We start from the raw sequence: 24,865 nt of genomic DNA, 5'->3' as shown, positions 1-24,865 counted from the left end.
TCGTTTTGATGAAGTGCGCTCCATGTTTTATACGACACGAGTTTGTTTTTGTCACAAAACACACGCACACTACTTCACTGATGTCTCGTCACTGCACACATATACACAGTTTTATGAGCGACTATATAATATACATTTGTTGACACGTGCATCAGTTTCTACGTCATAAAACATCGGCGACAGCGGGGGCAAATACGTGAGTCAAGTGATGTATAGAGTACGCGAGTGATGAACAGCGGGACGGTACGAATTTTACATATTTTTGTTTCCAACGATGCCGATGCACATACACTTTTTGTTCAAAAATATCGGAATCTAAAGCATCGGCTGAAAACAAAAAAGATAGCATTATTGTTTATGAAAAATATATCCAGATGTCTTTGTACAGTCGAAGCAAGTGGTGCACTACCTGTAAAATTGTAGATTTAACAGGATGGACGTAAATTGAAGAAAATATTCCTTCAGCAGAATTAAACGTTCTTAAGGCATTGTGTGCAGCTTGCATCTTAAATCGGTGCTCCAACCGAAATGACGGCTGACTCACAACACGCTCCGAGAACTGAAATTTACCACTAACAACATCAGGATATGTGTACTTATTGCATTTGTTCTGAATTCTGATGTCGGTATTTAATTAAAAACGTTTTCTTCCCTGAGAGATATAAAATTCACTAACTGTCCAATTAATGACGACGAATTAGTTATCAAAAATAGCAGGCTTCATCTTCACCTTCTAATGAATTTCCTTGAGCTATAAATAATACTGTATTAATAATGATTAGATATTTTTAGCAAATGCCAGACCTCGATCTACATTAAGTATAGTCTATAAGCTTCTACAATAGTTCATTGAACTATCACAGTGTGATAGCTAATCCGGATCGCGATCACACGCGGCAGGTGAGCGGCCGACAGTTTGTTTGCAAGCCAAATTTAATTTGAAATATTTTGGCCGCTGTTTAGACGCCGACTGTACTCGTAATGAATAAAACATTTCTTACTCATACGTCGCTCTAGCCTTTTTGATGGAGCCACGAGTGCAGCGGGGATAGGTGAGGCGGGAACTACTGGAATATGACGTTTGGTAATATTCGCATAGTGTGTGACACAACAACATTTCTCGATACTACGAGATTATAGTTCGGCCATTCAGAGAATGCGTTCCTGACACGTCGCGATTGAACTGACGACGTAATAACATTCATTGATTATTGATATAATAATGTTGTTTTAATGCTCCTCAATTGTTAAAACGGTAAACAACCAGCAAAAATATTTTTATCGTAACTGCAACGCCATTGCAAAGTTACGTCGTCAGTTCAATCGCGACGTGTCAGGAACGCATTCTCTGAATGGCCGAACTATAGGATCTGGTTATAACTATGTAAATTCTTCTAAAAATTTTTGAAGGTATACTTACAATGTTAACAATTTTAAACAAAATTGATTAAAGTATGTGTTGATACTCAAATGGCCACCACGAGGTGCCAGAGTCACTTAGTAGATCCATAAACGTTGAAATGATGAGGAAGTACGATTCCGAAATAAGTAAAGCTACGCCCAAAACAAAAGCGCTCTACCCGTTACTATAAATCTTAAGAAAGATAGTATTTTAGCAAAACTATTGTACCTACGCGGATTTATTTAAGCCACAATAGAGCTATTTCTTAGTTATTTCCCTCCGCAGTCGGAGCCACAAATCGAGCGAGGCAATATAAAGCTTTGACGATTTTCTTTTCAGAATTTCAAGTGATTCTAAAGTCCTTCGGAGTTATACGACAGGTTTGCATACCGCAGCCGCACACACACACACACGTGTCGCTACACACACATGCACAGATATCTGTCTGATTTACATGAGGAGTACTCGGCGTCAGGAAATGGAGCTTGTTACCGAGGTGAGCTAAACACTCAATTATGTGCGGTCGAATGTATGCGGATCAATCAAAACAATTATTATAATCCTACAATCACTCTGCACAGTATTGAAGAGCCATGTCTTCTACGGGCAAGTAGCCTTTGTAATTGTGATCTTTTAAAAAAACTTCCGTGCTAAGTAATTGTAGTACTTAGAGAACTATTATTACCATTCGGATTCATATCTTAGTATCAAGTCTAATCAACATTTTTAATTACAGCAGTAAATTGCACAGCTAAATCCCATTTGCTCGTTACAAATGGTACAAGTTTGAGGCAAAATGCGTCTCCTCAAAGAGGCGCAGAAGGAGCTCGCACGCGGATAACTCAATCGCAATCCCTTCGAGATGAGACAACGCATCTGCATGTGGGATGCTGCTAAACAGAGTACTTTTATATGCAGTAGCGAGACGAACTTGGATGTTTTGTTATGTAAGTTTAAATGAATATTAGTTTGACAGTCTTTTGGATGAAATGATGATGAGTAAGTGTAATTTTGGGTTGGTTCAAGGTCAAATAACTTTTGTTTATGTAAGAATCCTATCCTAATCCTATAATAGACTGTGTTTGAATAATATATACACTTCAACAAATTCCCCGAACAAGCCTTTTTATCCACAATTCGAAATAACATAAAAAGATAACCACCAATACATCAATTGGAACCAAAAGGTCACTACAACCATTAAAGTAACTTCTTAAGTCAGAAGGAATAAGGTCGCGATATACAGTGACACAGCGCCCGGCGAGATAGTTTATATAATTTATACAAATTTCACGGCAGTTAGCCCGTGTTATGGAGGATCTGGACCGGACGAGACCTAATGAGACTTGTGTTACATTTCTGTTTGCTTTTCAAAGTAAAAGTGGTACTAAAGTGGTGTTGAGTAAGAAAATAGGTAGATTCGAACTGCTCTTTTTTGGTACTACGCCATCTGCTACGGCGTAGGCCTGAGCTATGCCGTAGTAGATCATTGGTCGACGTCGAGTTTTCATTACAGCGATTATTTTTAGCATGATAATTTTAACTTTCTAAAGAACCGTCGTAATTGCACGAATGAGTTAGCATAAAACTCATAAAAAGCGTTGCAGCTGCAACAAAAGCGATGTTTAAGTTTAACCGCTGTTCCAACTATCTGTGTCCAAGTTTTCCCTTATTGTGCATTGTTCTTAAAAACTTAAAGTGAAAGTGAGTCGCGTGTTACGTCGCGAGATAAAAACGTCGATGTGACCTCATTGTACACGAGTAAGCCACTCTGTGTTGAAGCAGTTTTCCACTTAGCAGCTGTTGGCGTCGATTGGAGGACAAGTCGGCTACAAGTGGGCGGCGCCGGCTAAAAGCATTGTCTTGTCGCGGCGGGAGAAGCCGCGGTATAACTTACTGCCTACTCGTGTTGCGATGTGCGGTCTACTCCGCAAGTGCCGGTTATGAGGGGTACAAGACCTTTTGTTTAATGGGTACAGATTTTATTTTAATGATTATAAAAAAACTTGTACATGAATCCATTAAAAAACTTTTTTTTAATGTTCTTAAATAACACACGATATAACCCTTCACATGTCGTCACTCCGCACACGATGGTCACCTAATAACCTGCTATTCATTAAATATTCGCATAAATCCGAGCGCTCGGTACATTCGGCCGGGGATCAGCCACCTAGCAATTACATGTCGGACTTTGGGCGCCGGAAAAAACTTGAATGTCGAAACAAACAAGTTATTTTGGGGAACACAAAGAGTCCATGAATTTATAATGCGAAGGGAAATTAGCTTTTTCCTCCCACTTGCCGCTCGGCAGCGGCGGCAGTGGCGCGCGCCGCGGACTCGCCTGCGGGAGTGCGGCCCAAGCGGACACAACAATACGGAATTGCTTTATAGCGCGACCGTAATAGACGTGTCTGTCGAAGTGGAGTATTTTATATAGATTGGCCGATACTTCATATATGATTACCCATTACTACTAGATAGATTTAATGTTTTATTAATATTGATTTATATTACTATTCACAGCATTTATAATTTTCATGAAAAGGTTATATATTTTTTAAAGATAAAACATATTTCTATATTAGTGGAGTGAAAAAACATAAAACAAAAATGAAGCTTTGAACCTAAATAAATTAGAGTAAACAAAACGACGGCATCCTACACAATTTCAAAGAAACTTCAATTGTCTTCTCAGTCGGCTGAAAAGTCACTGAATGTTTTCCCGGCGTGCGAGAGCGTTCATATTTAACCGGTTTTTTAAGGTGCACCCCCCTCACCCCTCCCTCCTCACCTCATCCCGCTTCACACCCGCAGCCCCAAGACAAGGAATTTTTAACGTGGCTACATTTTTAATACATCTCTAGAGATTTTATTTCCGAGAAGACAACAATCATATTAGGCGGTGCGAGGTCGCGACACGCTCAAACATTCAGTACTCGCATGCTCCATCAACATTACTAACTAATGGAGGTTTTACGACCGACGACTGATTCGACAACTATTCCATCCAGTTCATACTCATTCTACTAGTTTATAGCTCTCGATAAAGTACCTATCAATAAATTACGACCTATCTGTGATGTCTTGCAAAATGATATTTTAAATATTTATGAATAGCTATAATATCTTCTGCTGAAATCTCTGCAAACATAAATCAGAATATTAAAATTATTATTCGACTATTCTCATAAACCTTTAAATTCATAACTTGAAAAAGAACTCAAATATGAACCTTTTCAACCTTTCATACACTTCTTAATATGGAGAATTGTGAAACAATATTTCAAGGTATTATATTCCTGTTCTCAATGAGACGCGTGCAGTTCACAAGGTTTCTCTCGAGCGGAACCCTAAACGCGTCGTATCATTTACCTCGAGTTTCGTATAACAGACCTATTTAAACGTAACAAATAAATAAAATGAGTAAAATAAAAAGTTCCGTTTCATTGGGCCGTTCCGTTTCATTTCCGGTGTCTCAGTCTTATAGACACCTTATTTTCACAGAGAAATTATAAAGCAAAGCAAAGGCAGGGCATTTATTAAACCCCGGTAAGCTCCCGTGTAGTGGCAGGCCACGAGACCGGCGGGCGCCAGAACATCGCTAAAGTTTAACATACAAAAGTGGCATTAGAAAAATGTTCATCATGTTTATAGCTTGTATTCGGTAGCCAATTAGAGGTTATTTTGTATAACTAGAAGTGTTCACCTGGTAATCCGCAAGCAGCACTTGCAATCAAGAAGCAAATGTAATGCAAGTAATGCAAGTGTATCCCGCGTGTTTCCTTGCCGCTCGGTTCAGGCGGGCCGCTAGTGATAGATCACCCGCCAGCGGCAGCCGGTGTAAAATCTGCATCTACTTACACCGGAGCCTGGATTTGCACTACACTTTATTTACGCCGTTTATAAATCGCCGCCATCATACCCTCACGCCACCCAATTATGTGGAGCGCGGGATTATTAGCTACTTTTTGTACTCCTTAGCATGGCCGAGTATTACTCGCGCTCAAGTGGAAGGCTTTCACGCCGGTTTGAGTTTTGCTTCGAGGTGGTGAGGAGGAATTTTTTTTTGTATTTACATTGTGGGTAACGACTTCAGGTGAGTTGGTTTATTTTTTATACAAACATTTTCGATATTCCAAAATAGAAATATGTATTTTGGAACTGTTATCTGTATATATTCAATATATATGTATGTAGGTCATAAACGTAAATTAAAAGCACTAAAATTCACCTGTACTTGTGTATGTGAGAACCGCTTGGTTTGCAGTGGGCCTCTCGGCGGCTATTGTGCTTCTCCGTCATATTGCGCTCGGAGCCGCCGCTAAGCTGGTAATGCCTCGATACCGCTCCCGATGCATTCCGTAAGCATTCGCCAACGTTTCTATAAATCAATATTATTTGTTCCCCTACCAAGTATTGCTGCCATTGTTGAATACGTCTTAAGTTTTGCTTCCTATGCGCTTTATTAAAATCTAGACTAAAAGGTCAGTAGTAGGGTTGGAGAGGGTCAAACAGAGCGAGTACCAGGCTCTCAATGAGTGAACGTTTATTAACGTCTTTATTTTTTTTACCAAATTAAGTCAGGAGGAGGATTTTGTTTTTTATTTTGAAGATAATTTAATGGTTAGCTATTTTATAAATCTGTAACACATTATCATTAATCAATGTAATTTAAATACTTTTCCTATAATAACAGTTTAAGAGATAAGTACTAGCAACTAGCCAGCAGCTCTAGTAAATAAAAACAAAACGCTAACTACATTATAGTGCAGCGGATTACCGACCGCCGCCATTAGTTATGTCAGAAGTGCTCTTTCTTTTACCTGACGCAGATAAGTGGCCAGCATTATACCACTACATCATAGCGTTTATCTTTCTAACCTGAATAGCAATTGAATGGTTTCTTTACTGATTGAGCAACTGATGTATTCTTCCAGTCATAAAGAGTACTCGCAACTCAAAATGTGCCAAAATCGTTCTATTTCAGCCCTTTAATTAGAGAAGCGGCTCCACAATGCATCGCTCGTGGCCACGTAATTACCTTCCACGTAAAACAGTATAACTTGCTCAATACTCTAATCAATCATTCATAGCACCTCGTTACTCCACCGCACCTCATTAAATCCTATCAATCACTGTGTCCCTCTCTGTCGTAGGGAATTAGAGGGAGAGGGCTAACCGAAGCGTGTATCGGGTTTAAACATGGTTAGCGGTCCAGTAGTGAATTAAACGGTGCATTTGTGAGATAAATGCCCGGCCGCAGTCGTGCGCCAGTGCGCCGCGAGTTGCGCCGAGCCGCGCAGAGATGGCGCTGATGCCACCCATTAATCATTACGCGAACGTGTGACGTCACCGGGTAATGCACAGACCATCGGCCCACATCATCAGTAGCATCAGTAAAACTATTTTGGATGAAACTGATATAGACCGATCATCTATGAGCCTTTGATACCAGCTGAATTAATACACTGCATACTCCGAAGTCAGACACTGACCAAGAGCAAAGTTATGTCATCATATTTTATTCTAAGCCTGTAGTCGTTTTGTGCAAGCGTATCGGTAGCCACTTCTACATGTTCAATATTTTACTTGCTATAACTCAGACCTACCTCGGATGCTGAATGAAGTTGGTTCCTGTAGCCATTGTCTTAACAAAATGTATCTGTTGTTGATATCAGTGGTCCTTCTTCGTTGCAACATGGACACGAGCGATGTGCACTTTAATGCAATATACGTACATCATATCCGATGTGAAATGAGATTCGATTCCAGGTCAGTAAAAATTAACGAGAGGAAATTAATGATCCAAGTAAATGAAGGACAAAGAATGAATGCAATAACTGTTGCCGATATTTTGTTTAACTCCATTAATTATATTCTGCATCGCGGCGGTCGCGTTATTTCGCAAGTTATTTAATTTTGTTTTTGTGATTTATTGTGGCCTGTCTACATATGCCTACAACTGCAACAGAATTGTTCTTACTTCTTTAATGAAACCAGTCTATATAATTCATTCATCTTGGTACCCATTAATGACAATAAACCAATTTGAACTAAGTACCTACCCGCACTTGCAGATCTGTTGTCAGTTTATTTGTATAATCAGGAGCGTCCATCATTTAGAGCCTCGAGATATCTGCGAGTACAAACTAATCGAGTTTGATTCGAGCTCGACTCAATTAGATCGTAATTAGAACCCAATTAGATTCGACTCCAAGATGATGAGACCAAGTACCGACATTACGATTCACTTCATCAAATAAACTTCACAACTGTATCTGTGTACTTGAATATATAAGTCTTGAAAAGTTGTACATAGTATTATATTTTAAGAATACATTGTCACACTTAGTATATGTAAATACAAAAGCCACAATTTAATCACAATTATTAGACTTTAACTATCCATTAATAGTAAAGCGTATGTGTTGTTGAGAATGAATGGTCAGCAGCCATTTTATTTATCAGCGCGAAGCCGTCACAGATTAAGTCCAGTCTTAGCTATCTCGCACATTATGGGTGAGTTGTTGCGTCGAGGAGGCGAGACCTATCCTCTGTGAGGCGTCGCCGCTTTAGGCACTAACCGATGAATGGACACAATTAATGTTCTGTTGCGTACAATACACTGCTCTCTGTCCGACTATATCGAGTGTAACGTTTTAATTATCCTTGAATCGGTACACACTGGGAATGTGAACTCTCTAAAATAAAACTGCACAAAATATTACCACTTCTACAGTAGCTTCTTAGAAAAAGGCATACATTACATATATTATAGAGACACGGGGTGCATCTTATTACTTTTTCACGAGTTTAGCTGGCAAAAGCAGGCGGTGCAAAGTAGTACAAATATGTTTTGGAACGTCATTCTAATATGTTTTAATTTATGAACATACAAACATTCTACGTAGAGGTACATCTGCATATTATTTAATCGTTTCCAATAACACAAATGCGCACGCAAGTCTAAACTACAACCAAATAAAAGCTTTAAAATTTTCCACAACATTGTGTAGCGACTAGCGTGCGTAATTCCCGTAAGAACAACACAAAAGCCAATTTGAAGGCAGTTTATAAAGTAGTATATGTACAGTAACACGGACAGAAAGAGCGTTATTTTATTAGCTCGTTGTCCGGCTAATCATGTGCCGGAGTCAAATGCGCCGCCATTTGTCCGCGGATGAGGCGGCTGTCCGGAGCCGGCTGTCCGGTGCCCCACCCGGACTCCGGTACATACGTTACACGGAATTGTTGCCACACTGCGCTATGTCTTGCCAGCTTTGTGTTAACAATAATATTGTTGGGTTTGTTTTCTTTTTCTTTTACAGTAGATCATAATTCATGCAATTTTATGATAATATGACGTAGAATATAATACTTAAAAACAGAATAAATGCTCAGATGTTATTTATCGACATCTAATTAACTCGCCGACAATTCTCGGATCTAGCTTGTTAGGTGATTAACCTGCAACTCACTCGATAAGAAGAAGACGCTAATTAACGATTTTTTTTTTTACAAAATAACTACATAGCTCCTTCAGGTTTCCCCTTTTATCTATTGTTTTAAAAACATTGCTCAACCCATTAGTTTATTGTCTGAAAGTATTCGAGGAATAAGAAAACATGCCTAATAAGTGTAAGTAAACATCGCGAGATATTTCCCTCGCCGCGACACAGACAAATGTCATAATATTTAGCGACGACGCTGCGCACTATATACTAACAAACAATACAACCGGCAACGCTTGAACTAATTTAAGGCTCAGTTAAAAAAAACTACACGTCTTCTTAACTGGCTAAAAAAAGATAACTTCTTTATTAATTGCTATTCAAACTTCTTGCTTCAGCCCTTAAGTGGCTAGAACAGACTAACAGTTGATGTCATGAAGCGTAGCGTTTCTATTTGTGATATGTCCCCGTGTGTGGTGCTGCTAGCAGAGGGTGCGAGATATGTTAAGCAATGAAGCGTCGCGGGCCGCGCGGCGCGACAGCGGAGCGACTGCGGCACGGCGCCGACACATTTGTAACCACACGCTGCTCTATTAACTTTCCGCTATTTCTACGTATTTTTGTGTTCATTACTCTGTTTTATCTCGCGACTCGAACGGGGACAGGAAACTGCTCTTAAAATGATTGGTCGCTACCCTTCACTGTTATTTATATAGGGGAGGCCGAAGTTTGGCGACCGAGTACTCACTTTGAGGAAAAATCCTTTAATTAAATCACGTTGTACAAAAGATGTTCCAAATGGTTGAGATGTTGTTAAAACATTATTCTTTTTATTATATAACGTCCTGTAGCGAAAGTTTTGTCGTAACAATTGTAAGTAGTCATCAACGACAAACGTTGTATTCACAAATAATGCTACAATTCATTTTGGGTTCAGCAACATTATTCCAAAATGATTCAAACGCTGGTGGAGTGCGCGTACTCAGCTAAGTACAGTTGCGTACATGTATTTCACGTCGCGGCATAGACAACAATATAAAACTACCACCTAAACGCCTGAAACATTCACGTACATACGCTCACTGAGAAAAACTGGCATTCACCTTACGAATGCCATCTGCTAAACTATCAATACTGCTGCCACAGTCCTTAATGCGTTGCAATAAGGATTTAAATCGAGTGTAGGAGGTGTATTCCAAATGTTGTGCAGTATTTAGAGTGCATTACACATTCGCGGAGTTAAGTTGGAGTTGTGTGACGGGATCGGAATGTTAAAACATCGTGGAGCAGTAAGGAGTCAAATGTATGCACTTTTGTACCTGACACGGTGGCTGCACATATTGCGTCTGCACGCGACTGCCGGGGGTTCAGCCGATATATTGTGCGCAGTGAGCACTTGCGCTAACCTATGATACATGCTTGTTGTAAACTGTATCCAACTCATTACGTGGCTTAACTAAAGTTGAGGATTATTTGTTTGTTTGCATTACATGATTTTCACAATATTCTGTAAACCCTATCGATATCTGTGCGGCTCTTGTGAATATATCGGTGATAATATTGCATATAATAAAATATATTTATTATATGCAATATAATATAATAAGTGATAAGTATTGCATATAATAAATGCAATAGATAAAAACTCAGGCCATAAAAAATTGTGTATTTATACATGTGTAGAATTGTTTTCACATATTGTAGGTACCAAAGAACCACCACTTTTCGTGTTATGAGTAGCAACATCCTCCGCTACTAGCAAGTGACAACCATAGTCATTTACGTATTTAATAAATAGGACGCTATGTTTTGCCAGGAGGCTCACAAGTGTGAGTCAATTAAAAATTTATAAAAAATCAAGCATGACTATGACGTTCATTTAAAAAAATAAAGTTAAAACATCACAAATGGCATGCAACACCGCCCAAATATGTTATTCGAATACAATAAAGTCGGTGAGAAGTTTACATAACAACACCTGCGGTAAACAATACAGGTTAGTGCTGCGACAGACCGCGTCAGCGCGCCGGGACTCGGGACGCGGGATCGCCGCCATATTAAATATTGAAAACTAATATGTTTCTCGGCGCCCCTGTCCGACCTGCTTGCCTTAACAAACGCAGCGTAATATATCGCCGGCCGGCCACATACACATTACAAAAAATGAACGAAATAAAACGATCAGGACCCGTATCGAATCGCGTGGTTTTGGATTGCTGAATAAATTGCTCAATTTATTTTTAACGCTTCTTTTTTTGTTTTATTATCGAATATAAATTTACTCGAACCACATTATGAATATCTTGTTACTGTAGTTCCTTCGTAAATTGTTACGAAGCGTAAGCGCATTGCCGCTTAACGTTAGTTTTAAATTAAAAGCAACCCGTATTTTAAAAATCCCCTTTTTTGTTTTGTAATTCTATATGCATAAATAACATTGTTCTTATTTAACATTGACAGTTTTGCAACAACTAGCCGGTCACAAGTTCCCGACGCCTGACGAAGGCGCGGAGAGCAGTATTGACAGTTACTGCTTAATAAACCACTAAATACAGTAAGAGCACAATCAGCTATTCATTGGGTGTATTGCAACGTCGGGTGAAGCTCGCCCGGAATCCCGGGCTGGCCGGGATTGCGCCGGGATCCCGATGTATTTTCCCGGCGCGTTTGCTATTGTGGAATCCGAAGCGCGCGGCCGCGGGTTTTGACTTGCGGCGTACACTACGTACAATTGTTTCCCTGAAAGATGTTTACTTTTTAAAATTTAGGAGCGCTTTGTTCAAAGAGCTTCAGTCGGCAATCTCCCGCAGAACTAATCCTGCACTCTCTGCTACAGTTTAAAGTCACATTTAAGTGCTAGTACTATACTTTTTTACTTCTTTACTTGTCAAAATATTTTTTTTAGTTCTAATTTAACTTTTAAGAATATCGCAATAAATAGCTTAGTATATAATAGTTAATAGTAGTTTTATTAAAGTTGTAAAACAGAAAATATAAAACTGAATAAACTACGGTAACGTTTTGTAGATAAAGAAGGAGTTTACTGGGTAACAGTGACCTGTTTTATGATGTCGCCTGTTCAGTAATGGAACTCCACTATACATCATTTTAAACTGAACTTAAACAACGTTCCTTCTAGATGCGAACTTTATTTATAATAATATAAATTAACAATAAATTAGTGTTAAAATTAATTCGATTCTGTGTAGGTCGCGTGCCGGACCTCAGACCGGGCACACGCGAGCCATTCATTAGCTAAGGAGAGCAATCATAAATTCCTCGGTGAGCATAACTGTAACGTTGTTAACCCATTAACGTCACCTCTCGCTGTAATCAGTTTTGTAACGAAACCGGCACAGCAGCAAGCTCTGCTGTGTGCGCTCACACAAGGAAGCATGAGGCATTAGAACAGCGACTCATCCAGACGTTCCTCGCCGGAAGAATTTAATAACCCTCAACGTCGATCGTCACTAATTGTGGCCCGGCGCGCTCCGTGCGACCGCGGCGCGGCGCGGCACGGGCGGGGCGGGATGGGGGGCGGACGGGGCGGGACGGGGCGCGCGCGCCGCTAATTTCCCGCGTGGCCCATAAATTACGTGCACTTTGTCCTCACTACTCCGCGCTTCTGTGACTACAACCAGAGGGTCAATTTGGGCATTGTAAAATACTATTACTAAAGTAAGTATAAAAATGTCATGGAAAAATAAACTTTAGTTTACGCTAGTGCAAGCCAGATCTCTGTTATATTTTCACATTGATGTAAAAAATCACAAAACGTGTATAAATATTTGATTAGCACATAAAATTGTAGTTAGAAACTCAAAGGCTGGCAAAATGTAGCAGTTTCAAACTGGCGCTAACTTTAAACATACAAAGCCAATTATAACAATGCAGGCATCAAGCCGTTTTATTTGTAGTGTTAGTAATTAGAGTATTCGTTTGTTTGTCGTGTCGTGTTCGGCGCTCGACTAGATGCGGAAACATTAGCCGGGAGTGTTGCGCGACCGGCGGCGGCGGGACGGCGGTGGGACGGCGGCGGGACGGCGGCGACCCGGAGGCACGCCGGCACACGTAGGGTTAAGTGTTTCACTCTCCACGTTGTCACAGAAAATCCACTACGTGTGATGACACTGCGAATTTAAACAGTACTAAGATAAAGACGTTGCTCTGCTGTCACTAGTTAGAAATTGTACACACATTCTATACGAGTACCAGTAGGCAGGAATTAAAGTAACTTGCTAAAAGATTCCTATATGAGCTAGAGCTAATCTGAAAGCTTTAAAAACACTACTAAAATAATTCAGAACTTTAAAGCTTTGTCATAATTGACCTTCTGGTAAAATTTTTCAGCAACACTTTGAACAAATGTTTTTACAAAAACTCAGTTTCGGAGCTAGTTTATTTCGTTTAGCATTTAAAAGCGCACCTCGAGCGCAAATATATGCTAGCGCAATGAATGTACATTAACAGGTTGGATGTAAAGCAGTTATTTATTGCTCGGCTAATTAAACATTTTGTGCGAGAACTAGTTGCAAGCGACGCACTAGTTATTTTGTTTTTTTTTTTCATGAAACAACTGCAATATTGGCGTTGCTGATAGTTATTTATGAGTACGGCAGGACTCCACTCACTTCACATCAGATCTTTGTGATAGCACAGGACAAACAAATAGTTACATATAGGCAGTGTAACGCCTCAATGGTGTTTATTTTGAATTCTTGTTGCCCTCAGCGGAATCTCCTGACCACAGTATTACCCAAAGTACAACCTTTAAATAATGTAGCGAGTGCGTTGGTATACAAGTGTACTCAGGTCCGCGTGATGTAGTATCTAACACTAAGGACTAAGGATCCCAGTCCAAGACGTAATGAAGTGCAGGTGGTGTGTGTCGGTGCAGCGCTGCAGCGCGGCGTCCGTCTCCGTCGGGCGGCGGCCGGCAGCGCTGCAGCGGCTTAGCGGTGTAATTGATGTCGGCGGGTAGTGCTGATCAGTGTAGCTGGTCAAGGACATAAAAAGATGTGCTACAGATTCTATGGTCAAACTATTGTAAGATGTTCAAATGTGAAATGTGTATACAAACCGAAGCTATTAAAACGAAGGATATTATTTTTGTTTCGATTTACACAAAAAGAATCGTACTTTTACTAGTTTTAAATTAAGGAAAAGTAATATTTATAACAACAATTTACATAAAAAAATTGACCGACAAAAACCAGTATAATAGCGATGTTCTTTCTTTTATGTAAATACTGGTATCATCAGTAGACGATGCCAGCGACGCGCGGGATATAAGTGAAAATATACTGACACTAATTGTTGCCACAACGAGAGGCTACATATAACACACGCAAAAAAAGATCATAAGGCAAGCCGAATTTTATTCTTACAAACAATAACAAGATTTTCTACGAAACCAACATGAATTAGTATAATTGTAAAGAATATTATTTTACAATTGAGCGATGATGGAGCGTATTTCACGTTTGTTATAAATAAATAACTTTAAACGTAGGTTTTAAATATCTGAAACGCCTCACTGTACAAAAATGTTATGTAGAACTATTTTCGAAGATGTCTCACCATCAGTTATTTCTATTCCCCTCGGCACTATAACACTCTGTAAGAACATACAAACATATATCATTGAAGCGTATTTTTAAATATGCACACAATAGCAACAAATGGCCCGGCTCCGGTCGGATCGCGACCTCTAGCTCGTAGCGGCGTAGCTGTGTAGCGGCGTAGCACCGTAGCAGCGTAGCGCCGTAGCAACAAAACGTCGCCTCTCGCGAGACGCGCTACACACACCTGGCTTGCTTAACGGGCTAACATGGATGGCAGAGGTTTTACTAAAGGAACAGGAAATATTTCAAAAATGAATAAGTTATGGTTAATCATAAAAAATGGCTTTAAAAGCCTTCATCTTTATAAATTCTACTGGGTATTATTGTTTTGTCCAAAAAAAATATAAATTGAATATACGATATAATGAACGTAAATAATATCCCTAACGGTAAATAATATTTTGAATGCGATACAAATTGCTACTAATTAACTAAAACACTGTGTTGATATCCAATTTTAATTTTTAATTACATCGTGTAGTGAAGATAACAGCGATAAAACAAATCGTTTTAATTTGCGTAATTACAAATGTGATTTTAAATAAACCAGTTCCCTGTTTATTGTTAATTAATATGCGGTTTAAAATGTCTGCGTATTAACATAAATAAAACTGATATGTTTGTTCATTTGTTAGACAATATGCATCAGCGGCCACGTATATTATTTCATGATAATTTCATACAAATAACGGTAAATATTTTATTAATATGTTATTATTTTACTGTATCAATAATTGAAAACTAACAAGCCATCTCCGCATTAGTTTAGCAGCGGGCACCTTGCATAACTGAGGCATATTCAAGCGGCTCATCTCGTGAGATGCACATTTGCACAGCATCCCCCCCTCCCCGCACCGCGCGTCGCAGCGCCCTCTGCCGAGCTCTTTGTGAAACCTTTTAGGATATGATCCCGCCGTGAGACGCGTCACCATGAAATATTATTCAATTTTACAGTCGCCCTGAGATATCGAGTGTTGTGAATACCTGGGCTTTGTACTGTATTCATTGGATTAATAGTGGCACTGTTGTGTGCGCTTTTGTTTACATTATTTCTGCAAATGAAATGTAATTGTATGCGACGTGTCTTTCCTAACCTAAGCAAGACGTAACAATGATTTGTGTGTTGAACGAGGTCACTGAAAAATTAACTTGAATTATGACATCAATGACACATTTTCATCGGCCAAAACCGCGACCTATAGTGTCACTTATGACCTTTAGTGTCACATATACAGACAAAACATTGTTCCAACAAAATATCAAAAATCACAAGTAAAAACCTCCTCTCTTCATTTTGATCCGAGTGGTCGGTCGCACTTAACAAACAGTAATATGAGGAGTGCGTGTCGCGACGTCACTCGCGCGTCCAGTTAGCGACGACGCTATCACTTAGTCTGACCGATTGTCCCGTACACTCTGACCACTATGTCATACAGAGAATATTGAGACTTGTTGCTAACCGCGTCAGGTCATAACTGTTTAACCGTTTGAAAAAAGGGGTCTGTCTGAAACAGAAGGTTTAGTCTCAGAAGTGTAGAATGTTACTTGTGAGATGACGGCAGATAGAAGAGTATGGAAGGAGAAAACATGCTGCGCCGACCCCAAATGAAATTGGGATAAGGGCAGGAGGATGATGATGATGAGTCTCAGAAGTGTAGGTTAATTTTCTAAGCACGATGATGATAAATAACAATAACAGTAATTGTCAGTATGACAGGTGGCAGAGAGAAATGGAATCAAAAAACAAATAATATTTGGAAGTTTTACAGTTCACGAAGATGAAGACGTTATTAAGCAGGAATCAGCAGATTTATGAAACAATAGGTCGTAAATGCAATCGTTTTAAAATATTATCAAGATTAAAACATACAATGTGTTTTCTTACCGTGCCCCGGTGGCACCTCAAGCCGTGGCCCGCGGCGCCGCTCGGCCGGTGAGAGCTTAACAAATGAGCGTCGCGGTGCCTCCCTCGCCATTAGCCGAATTAAACGTCACCGTGTGGCCAATATACTCCCCTGTCATAACGCAGGGCTGACAAACTGAGGAGTTTCCTAATGCACGATATCAAGCTTTCTCTTCAACCACAAAAAGGGCCGTGTTCTGTCCGTAACTATTATCGATTCCGTCTTGTTAAATACTATGCTTTGTAGTAACTCGAAATATACGAATTACTAAAAACTAGCTCAAGTCCCAGAGCTGCGTGTGTTGAAAATGTCGTTATGTTGACAATCATTGGAATTTCGACACCGTTTTGACTGGAAGCCAGCCTCAAGGAACAGCTAAAGCGTATACTCCTAAGCATCTCTTTAACAAGCCCAAGAAGCACGTGTACCTGTACATTATAAGAGTCCTCGCAGCCCTGGTCTGAAGTGAGCAATACCCCGGTGTGACAGCTCCGGGAGCACATCACCGCGTCACACCGACGCCATTTACCTTTTAATCTCGCGAGACGAGTCATTAGTCAAAACAAATAGACAGACGTAACGTATCACCGCTAATATAATGGACTCACTTGTTCTGGGAATAAACTCAAGTGTAAGCTTAATGTTATGAATTATATGTGAAGAAAACTTGTTACCTTTATGTGTAGGGGATACTTATTTTAGCTCAATGGGCACGGCTGTTACATTTGTCAACTGTCCTGAATGTTTTTCTTGTATGTTTAAATATTCGCTTTTCCCGTGACTTCTCTTCAGCCTAGTTAAACGTTATTTATTAGGTTCCTTGTAACATAAACCCATACATCCTGGTTGATCTTTTGTACATATCTTTCTACATGAATAAACTTAAAGATATCCGGTGAAACTTCCACGAAAAAAGACGACACAAGAATTTGATTTCGCCTTCGTGTTTCGTTTCAAGTTTGCTCAGTTATTCTAACAGATGGCGTGCAATTAAACAGTAAATTACCTCGCCCCCCTCGCTCCTCGCCCCCCTCCTCCCGCGCGGACGGTATTTACGTCGTCGTTACGTCACCGCGCCGGATTTACAGCTGCGAGGAACACTGCAGCGCTGCTCACGCTGAAATATGTCGCTCCTTATCGCTTTGACCGACTCACTTTCAAAATGTATCACATACTTTCGTGTGTTACAGTCGAAAAGATGAATCCTATGGCAGTTTATACTGGGTAAACACTTTAGTGTCACCCCTAATGCCAATGAAAGGTATGAAAAGCAAGTTAGAGATATTCCAATTCAGAAAATTCTCTCCATCTGAAAGTAAAACCCAAAATCTCCCTTCAATCGTTTTTAAACTCCAAAAGCAATAAATTACAAAAAAAAAATAAGCCAAATATTTAATAAATTAAATAGTGGACATTTGATAATTCAAATGTCCACTATTTAATTTGCACAGCATCTCCTTCCAAGTGCTCGCAGTAAGGCCAGCACAGACGCGCGGGCGCCGGTAATTGGTAAGTCACACCGGCGCGCGGTGTCGCATGTCCGCCGCCGGCGACAAACAAACCATAACCTACTGATGACATTTGCTTTACTTTAACTGCTAGACTATATTTACAGCTAATACTAAGAGTGGTTGTGTGTATTCTCAAATGAGAGAAATGTCCTACTATCCTTTATATACGCGAAAAGTATGTATGTTCCTAGTGCAACCAAAAATTACCGAATAAAATTCGATTCAAGTTGGCGGCATTATAACTCAAACATATATTAGGAGGCAAAATTAGGGCTTGCCCTTGGTTTGATTTATATAAAAACATTATGAAATGTGTACCCGTTTCGACAGGCTTAAATCATTTACTTGTTATCTCGTACTATAATTATAATATCCCACCAAAAACATTAAATGTAAAAAAAGCCAATCCTCTACGCAATTCCTCCACCGTAAAAAGTTTTGAGATCGCATAGAAGCCAAGTCCTGTTCAACTTTATTTGTAATAATAAATCAATATTTTGTGACTATATCAGTAGTTTTGTTCACTTTACAATAATATTGACTTGGCCATGAGCACAATAAACTACAAATATAATACAGCATATCTTGGAGAGGTGAAAGTCAAACATGAAGTTTAATATCACAGAATTAAATACTTTTAATTTATTCAATTGTTACTAAATGACCGACAGTCAGTAATCATCCAACATCAATGAACTGCACATGTACTATGGCGCATGTTTAGTCCACGGTGATCTCAAATTCCAATCAGTCCATAATCAGTCCAATCGTAAAATCATGTCCATATAGAATTTATCAATCCAATGGTATTTACACATTATTACGAGGAGCGACTTTTAACTTGTGCTCATGGCCAAGACAATATTATTGTAATGTGAACAAAACTACTGATATAGTCACAAAATATTGATTTATTATTACAAATAAAGTTGAACAGGACTTGGCTTCTATGCGATCTCAAAACTTTTTACGGTGGAGGAATTGCGTAGAGGATTGGCTTTTTTTACATTTAATGTTTTTGGTGGGATCTAATTTATTTTTTGTAGGTATCTTTCTTCTCTAAGTATATAACAAATTAAATTAACTTACATGCAACTAACTAAATATATAACAAACTAAATATGTACACCTCTAAAGTAGCACGTAAACAACATTTTTTTTAAATAAAGTAAAAAAATTCGAAATTGACGAATTTTTGAATCGAATATCTTTAAGAATAAAAGAGATTTATTTCAGAGGTATAGTTCGGCCATTCAGAGAATGCGTTCCTGAACTGACGACGTAACTTTGCAATGGCGTTGCAGTTACGATAAAAATATTTTTGCTGGTTGTTTACCGTTTTAACAATTGAGGAGCATTAAAACAACATTATTATATCAATAATCAATGAATGTAGTTACGTCGTCAGTTCAATCGCGACGTGTCAGGAACGCATTCTCTGAATGGCCGAACTATAGATGGCGCAATCACATGAAATTAATAGTTTTTTTTTTTTAAGTACTACTAATACTAAGCTATGTAACGAAACCATAGCGCGATTTAGACCAGGACAACGCCATCTATCGAGCGAGCATGGAGTATTTATCGCACTGCATTAATATGAAAGATTTTATCATTATTCATTTCATTTTAACCTAGCTTTTTTATTCATATGTATGTATATTTAATACATAATAACAATATACCACACTACGTAACAATAAAACAAATAGTAACATTTTGTACATAAATAAATAACAAAGTTATCAATGCAGTCAAAATTCATACACAATGTTCTTGAAAAACCGCAAATATAAATTTGTTTCCTATTTTTTTATTAAGTTTTAAGGTTCTTATAATTTTCCCTTTATATGTAGCTAATAACCTATCTTGGTGCCAAATTTGAAGGTTCTAAGTTTGCTAGAAGTACCTTAGACTTTTGATGATCGGTCAGTGAGTCAGTGACAAAATGGTGTAACTTTGATCGCTCATAACTCGTAAACTATTTATTCAAATGTCTTGTAATTTTGAGACTGAGCTTGTTCTAATACTTACTCTTGGTCATCGAAAACCTAAACTCCTAGCTTTGTTCACATGGAAGATACAGGGGGCTGATATAGCCGCGAAACGCTCCGAGAAAAGATGGTACGGCCGTGCCCGCTTTGCTCGAGTCTTGGCTGGGGCACTGCCGTGCCCTCAGATATTGTTTTATTTAATGATATTGGCTTTTATAAATATTTCCGTCTAAAACAATACAATAGGTAGAACAGTGTGAACAGTCAAATGGCGCGGCCGTTACAATATAAATCTTGTGAATTGTTCACACACACACACACACATGAATAACAGTTGTAACAAAATAACTGGCGTTTGTGTTTCCATTGATTTAAGGCGTGCTGACTGCGTACATCAGTTTCCAGCAATGGTGCCAAATCGTCTATCTGTACTGTTTGCTACATCTCAGTTCCAGTGACGTATACTGGTACAGTGTCATTTCCTCGAAAACAAGGCTGTAAAGAAAATGAAAGTAAAGGTTTTTCGTACATAACATCATCATCCTCCGACCCTTTTTCCCAAACTATGTTGTGGTCGGCTTCCAGTCTAACCGGATTCAGCTGAGTACCAGTGCTTTACAAGAAGCGACTGCCTATCTGACCTCCTCAACCCAGTTACCCGGGCAACCCGATACCCCTTGGTTAGACTGGTGTCAGACTTACTGGCTTCTGACTACCTGTAACGACTGCCAAGGATGTTCATGTTTTTCGTACATAACATACTGTTAATTATAGAGATTCTCGCACATTTGTCGCACAGATGTCCCGGCATTATTTATATTTATTTTATTTATTTATTTGTAAAAACCCTCTAAGCCTTCGTATTTATACACTAAAATGGGCGTATAATAACATGACTATGAAAAATGCCGAGTATTTGAAGCACGGGGCAACATACACCGTCACAGAATACCATTATCTATATTTCAATGAAATTGTTCGGTTATAACATAGAACAATTAATTAGTTACCGGAAGTTTGAGCTATGATTAAACCATTATAATGTTTAACATGCTCATATAATATGCAAAATATTTTGATTAAATAGTATTGAGTATTATATATTATTACATTGATTGGCCATTTTGACGGTAAATTGATATTATTTAAATACACTACACCGAACAATTTATGTATTTAGGCAGTATTTATATATGTACAACACTCACAGTAATATACACAGTCCATAAGGTATTTTTTAAACCAATTATGATTTAGTTCGAAAACTTGTATTTCGTTCGTATTCGTGAAAACAGTGTGTGGTGTCTCGTTGAAGTCTTCTGGTCGAACGGAGTGCGCTACACGCTGCGCCTCAGGCGGGACACTACTGTGCCAGTTTGTTATATTGCAACAAGAAATAGGTATCTATTGTAGTATTAACATATCAACTTCAATACCTACTAATATCATAATCTTTAATGAAAAAGTAAATCTATCTGTGTATTTCACAATCATGCTGAAACGATAGAGATGTTTGTCACTGAGATAGACTGAAGATGGACTTGCAATACTTTTTAGTTTCCTTAGTGCGGGTTCAAAACAGGCGAGTGCAAGCTAAAAGTTCTAAAAACAGTTTTCACAAACACGCCTACGACAACAGCTACGGCGTAGCCTCGTAGCTAACCATTAAATCTCGTAGTCAGTGCGTAGCATACTTGCAACTTTTGTAATAATGTTTTAGCAACATAATATGTATACATTCAAGTTTCATACATTATGTAATACTGGATGTATGAGCTGTAGAGTTGTGTGTGCTCGTGCGTGGTCACGGGAACAATGGCTAATGCGCCGCGGAACATAGCGGACTGTTGACCCGCGACACGCAGGCTGTGAGGAAGGCTTAAGCCTACTAAATACCTATGTTATTGTGGATTACATGTAAGATACATAGTTTTGTTATTTTGATGAAATATCTGTTAGTTGTCTTATTGCAGATGTCGTGGACTATGAATACCTGCATTAGTGCAGGACTTACTTACGATTGTGTAGTTGTTTTTCGATTTTACGTATTTAATTCCTAAAAAAAAAAAACAATTTTTCATTCAGTAAGTATAAATATTAACATAAAATTTTGTGTCACAATAAATATCATGTTCACCTATTCAACGCACTAAGCGAAAATATATTAGAGCGAGACAGTCGCCTGGCGCCTGGTCGCGCGAGAGTGAATTAGTGCGCTTGATCCGGCTCAGCGCGGCTATGCGCGGCAATACGCGGCTATACGCGTCTGTGCACGGCTGTACAGGTCGCGCGCTAAGCCGCTTACAGCTAATGTTTAATGCGTGCTTACTCGCTAGTTAGCGGACCGAGTGCCGCCAATTATTCCATTGTTTTAGCATTTCGCGAAATGCCCTAATTAATACACGAACCGAGAATAATGTCGAAACCAAATGAAACGTAAGTAAACTTATAACGTATCAAGTTTACGTCTGACTGCCAGTTAGCAAACACTGGAACTGTTACAGCAGCTCAATGGAGCCTTCATCGAGATGAACTCACATTTTTTTATTATTGTAATGCAAATTCTATTGAATATTAAAAGACTTTTTACACACAATACTTTACTGGTCAAGCTTTTTATCCAAATTAGATATCATACATCTAAAACATTATCTGTATTTGTAAGGTCATATCAACATCAAGTGCATTAGTTCATCTTATGCACTTACTACATCTAGATATCATCACATCAACTAGCAAAAAAACTATTTTGAAATCGATCTAGTAGCTGACCAGTCATCTGACACGCTCATAACTTAGAGACAGCAGAACACATCAGTATTCCTGCGTCGAACAGAAGGGCCTGTTGTTTACTATATAGTGGTTATTGTAAAACATATTATAGAGCAACAGCACGGGACGCGGCCGCGATACAATCATAATAAAATGTGTCAGTGTCAATAAGACGCGTCGCCAGGGCTACCCGGAGCAACGTTCAGTTTTCATATACGGGGTGTGTCGTTCACAATCACATTAAATCCTATCGCATTTACTTTATGATATTCTATGGCGAATTGTAAAATAAATATCCTATTCCATTCAGTGGTTTAACCACAGGAGTCATTTTACGTTTTTATAATTTACAACATCATGTGTAAAGCAGAGATAAAGTTAGGAGTATCGTATGTTTCGATCAGTTAACAGCTGTCAGTTTTCAAGGGAGAATTTCAGTTGTTTGTAACGATTGACTTTTATATGGTGTTCTAATTTTCGCACATTTTTATTCTATTTACTTTGTTTGAAAAAATCATTTTTTTAATTTTACGTAGGTATTTTTCTTTTTTCTTTGTGTTAATCGACATATATATTAACCTGTATATTAACGCATTTCATTTAATGTGATTGTGAACGACACACCCGATATAATTCAGCTTTCATAACAATTGTATAATCTGAATTAGTTTAAAAAATAATAATAGTAAGACCCTAGGATGTGAAAATTATCTAGTGTTATAAGCGTATGAATGAGAAATCTCTGACAAAAGTCATTGTGGTCTTGGATCTAAGTAAGTTGAAAGCATTTACTTGTGATATGTAGCATCTCACACTCATGTGTATCTGTTCCAATGTTTACTATAAATAAATCTGAATCAGAATCGGATATATTTTCAAGTTAGACTGCCCAATATAAAACAAAAAGTCAACATCATAACTCTAGCTTTAACAATAAATAAACCGGCCAAGTGCGAGTCGGACTCGCGCACCGAGGGTTCCGTACAAATGCTGTACAGATAAAAAGTGAGTTTCGCGCCAACCGTTCAGTTTAGAACAATCATAGTTATGGTAATTTCGTGAGAGTCAAAATAGTTAATATTTTTTATTTTATAATATAACTAAAATAGTAGGCCAGTACCTTGTAAAAGTTATTTTATTGAAGTTATTTATATACAACATTTTATAGTCATCATTCAGAAATCTGATTGAAAATAACTGTCTTACGTGTCTTAAAGGTCATGGGGCATATCTGACCCGCTTTGTAAAAAGTGGCGGACATGAATCAAAGTAGTTTTAAATCGTGGAGAATGGTATGACGTTTCTTTGAATATAAATATTTTATTAAAATTCCATGGAGACGAATGTCCAGGATCGTTTGAAAAATATAAAAGACAAGCAGTTTCAGAGGATTGTACAGGTTGCAATGCTAGTTTTTATTGTTAAAGACATTTCATAAAGAAGGAAGGTGCCAATCCGGATGACCAGGATCTGATGAGGATCTGAAAACCCTGAGAAATCGAGGGCAACTCTTGAATATTGTAGGCACGCATCGAGTCATAACCAGACATGTGAGTGTATTTTTGAGGGTACTGGTAAACAGTGAAGGTTTGGAGCTGATTTGATTATTGAGACTACAGAGAGTCAAGGGAACTCCCGAACGGTATGTTGCAACTACCACGTGTTTGGGGATATTTTATTCGTATTGGCGAAGACTTTCCACAAAGATAGGTTTGACTGCCATTGTGGGATCGACAGCTAAGATCAGATATAGTTATGGGAACTCCTTTACAATTTATAACGTAACCTTGTGTTGGAGCTTATTTTATTTTAGGTGATGAGAATTCACTACTAACTTGGGTTAAAGCAGCCATTGCAGGAATGGGATCTTTTATTTTTGAGGGATTAATCACCTAAAGAGCCCCAGTTTCAGGTTTTTTCGAAACCACCGGACGACTTGTAGCTTTCGAATTGTAACAACGACTTCTAGAGAGTAGGATTCGGGGCTGCTGGCTTTACGTTTCTAGAGCCTTGACAAAAGTGTAATTCTGTCCCTTTCTTTGTTTTATAAAGTCGGCATTATTTTATTTTGTTGCATTTTACAAACAAATCCAACTTCAAACATATAAAAAAGCAACAAGAAAACAAAAGCAAGAAAGAAATTAAAAAGATGTTAGGTGCATCGGTCTAGAAGTCGGTGTCTAGCTAGAGGATGCATCTATATT

General features: G+C 38.6%; 1 protein-coding gene across 1 annotated transcript in view; it reads right to left on the bottom strand.

Annotated features, from left to right (window-relative positions):
• Nucleotides 1-12,739: 12,739 nt before the first annotated feature.
• The window catches only part of LOC124630607, a 56,606-nt gene continuing 44,480 nt past the window's right edge, over nucleotides 12,740-24,865 (bottom strand). Inside the window, exon 17 of the mRNA XM_047164570.1 lies at nucleotides 12,740-12,986. Within this exon, the coding sequence (XP_047020526.1) occupies nucleotides 12,776-12,986 (211 nt within the window). The 3' untranslated portion in view covers nucleotides 12,740-12,775. The remainder of the gene's footprint in view (nucleotides 12,987-24,865) is intronic.

The sequence above is a fragment of the Helicoverpa zea genome, chromosome 5, assembly GCF_022581195.2.
Source record: "Helicoverpa zea isolate HzStark_Cry1AcR chromosome 5, ilHelZeax1.1, whole genome shotgun sequence".
Classification (NCBI taxonomy): domain Eukaryota; kingdom Metazoa; phylum Arthropoda; class Insecta; order Lepidoptera; family Noctuidae; genus Helicoverpa; species Helicoverpa zea.
Note: the sequence above shows the minus strand (reverse complement) of the source record. Positions and strands in the feature narration are given on the sequence as shown.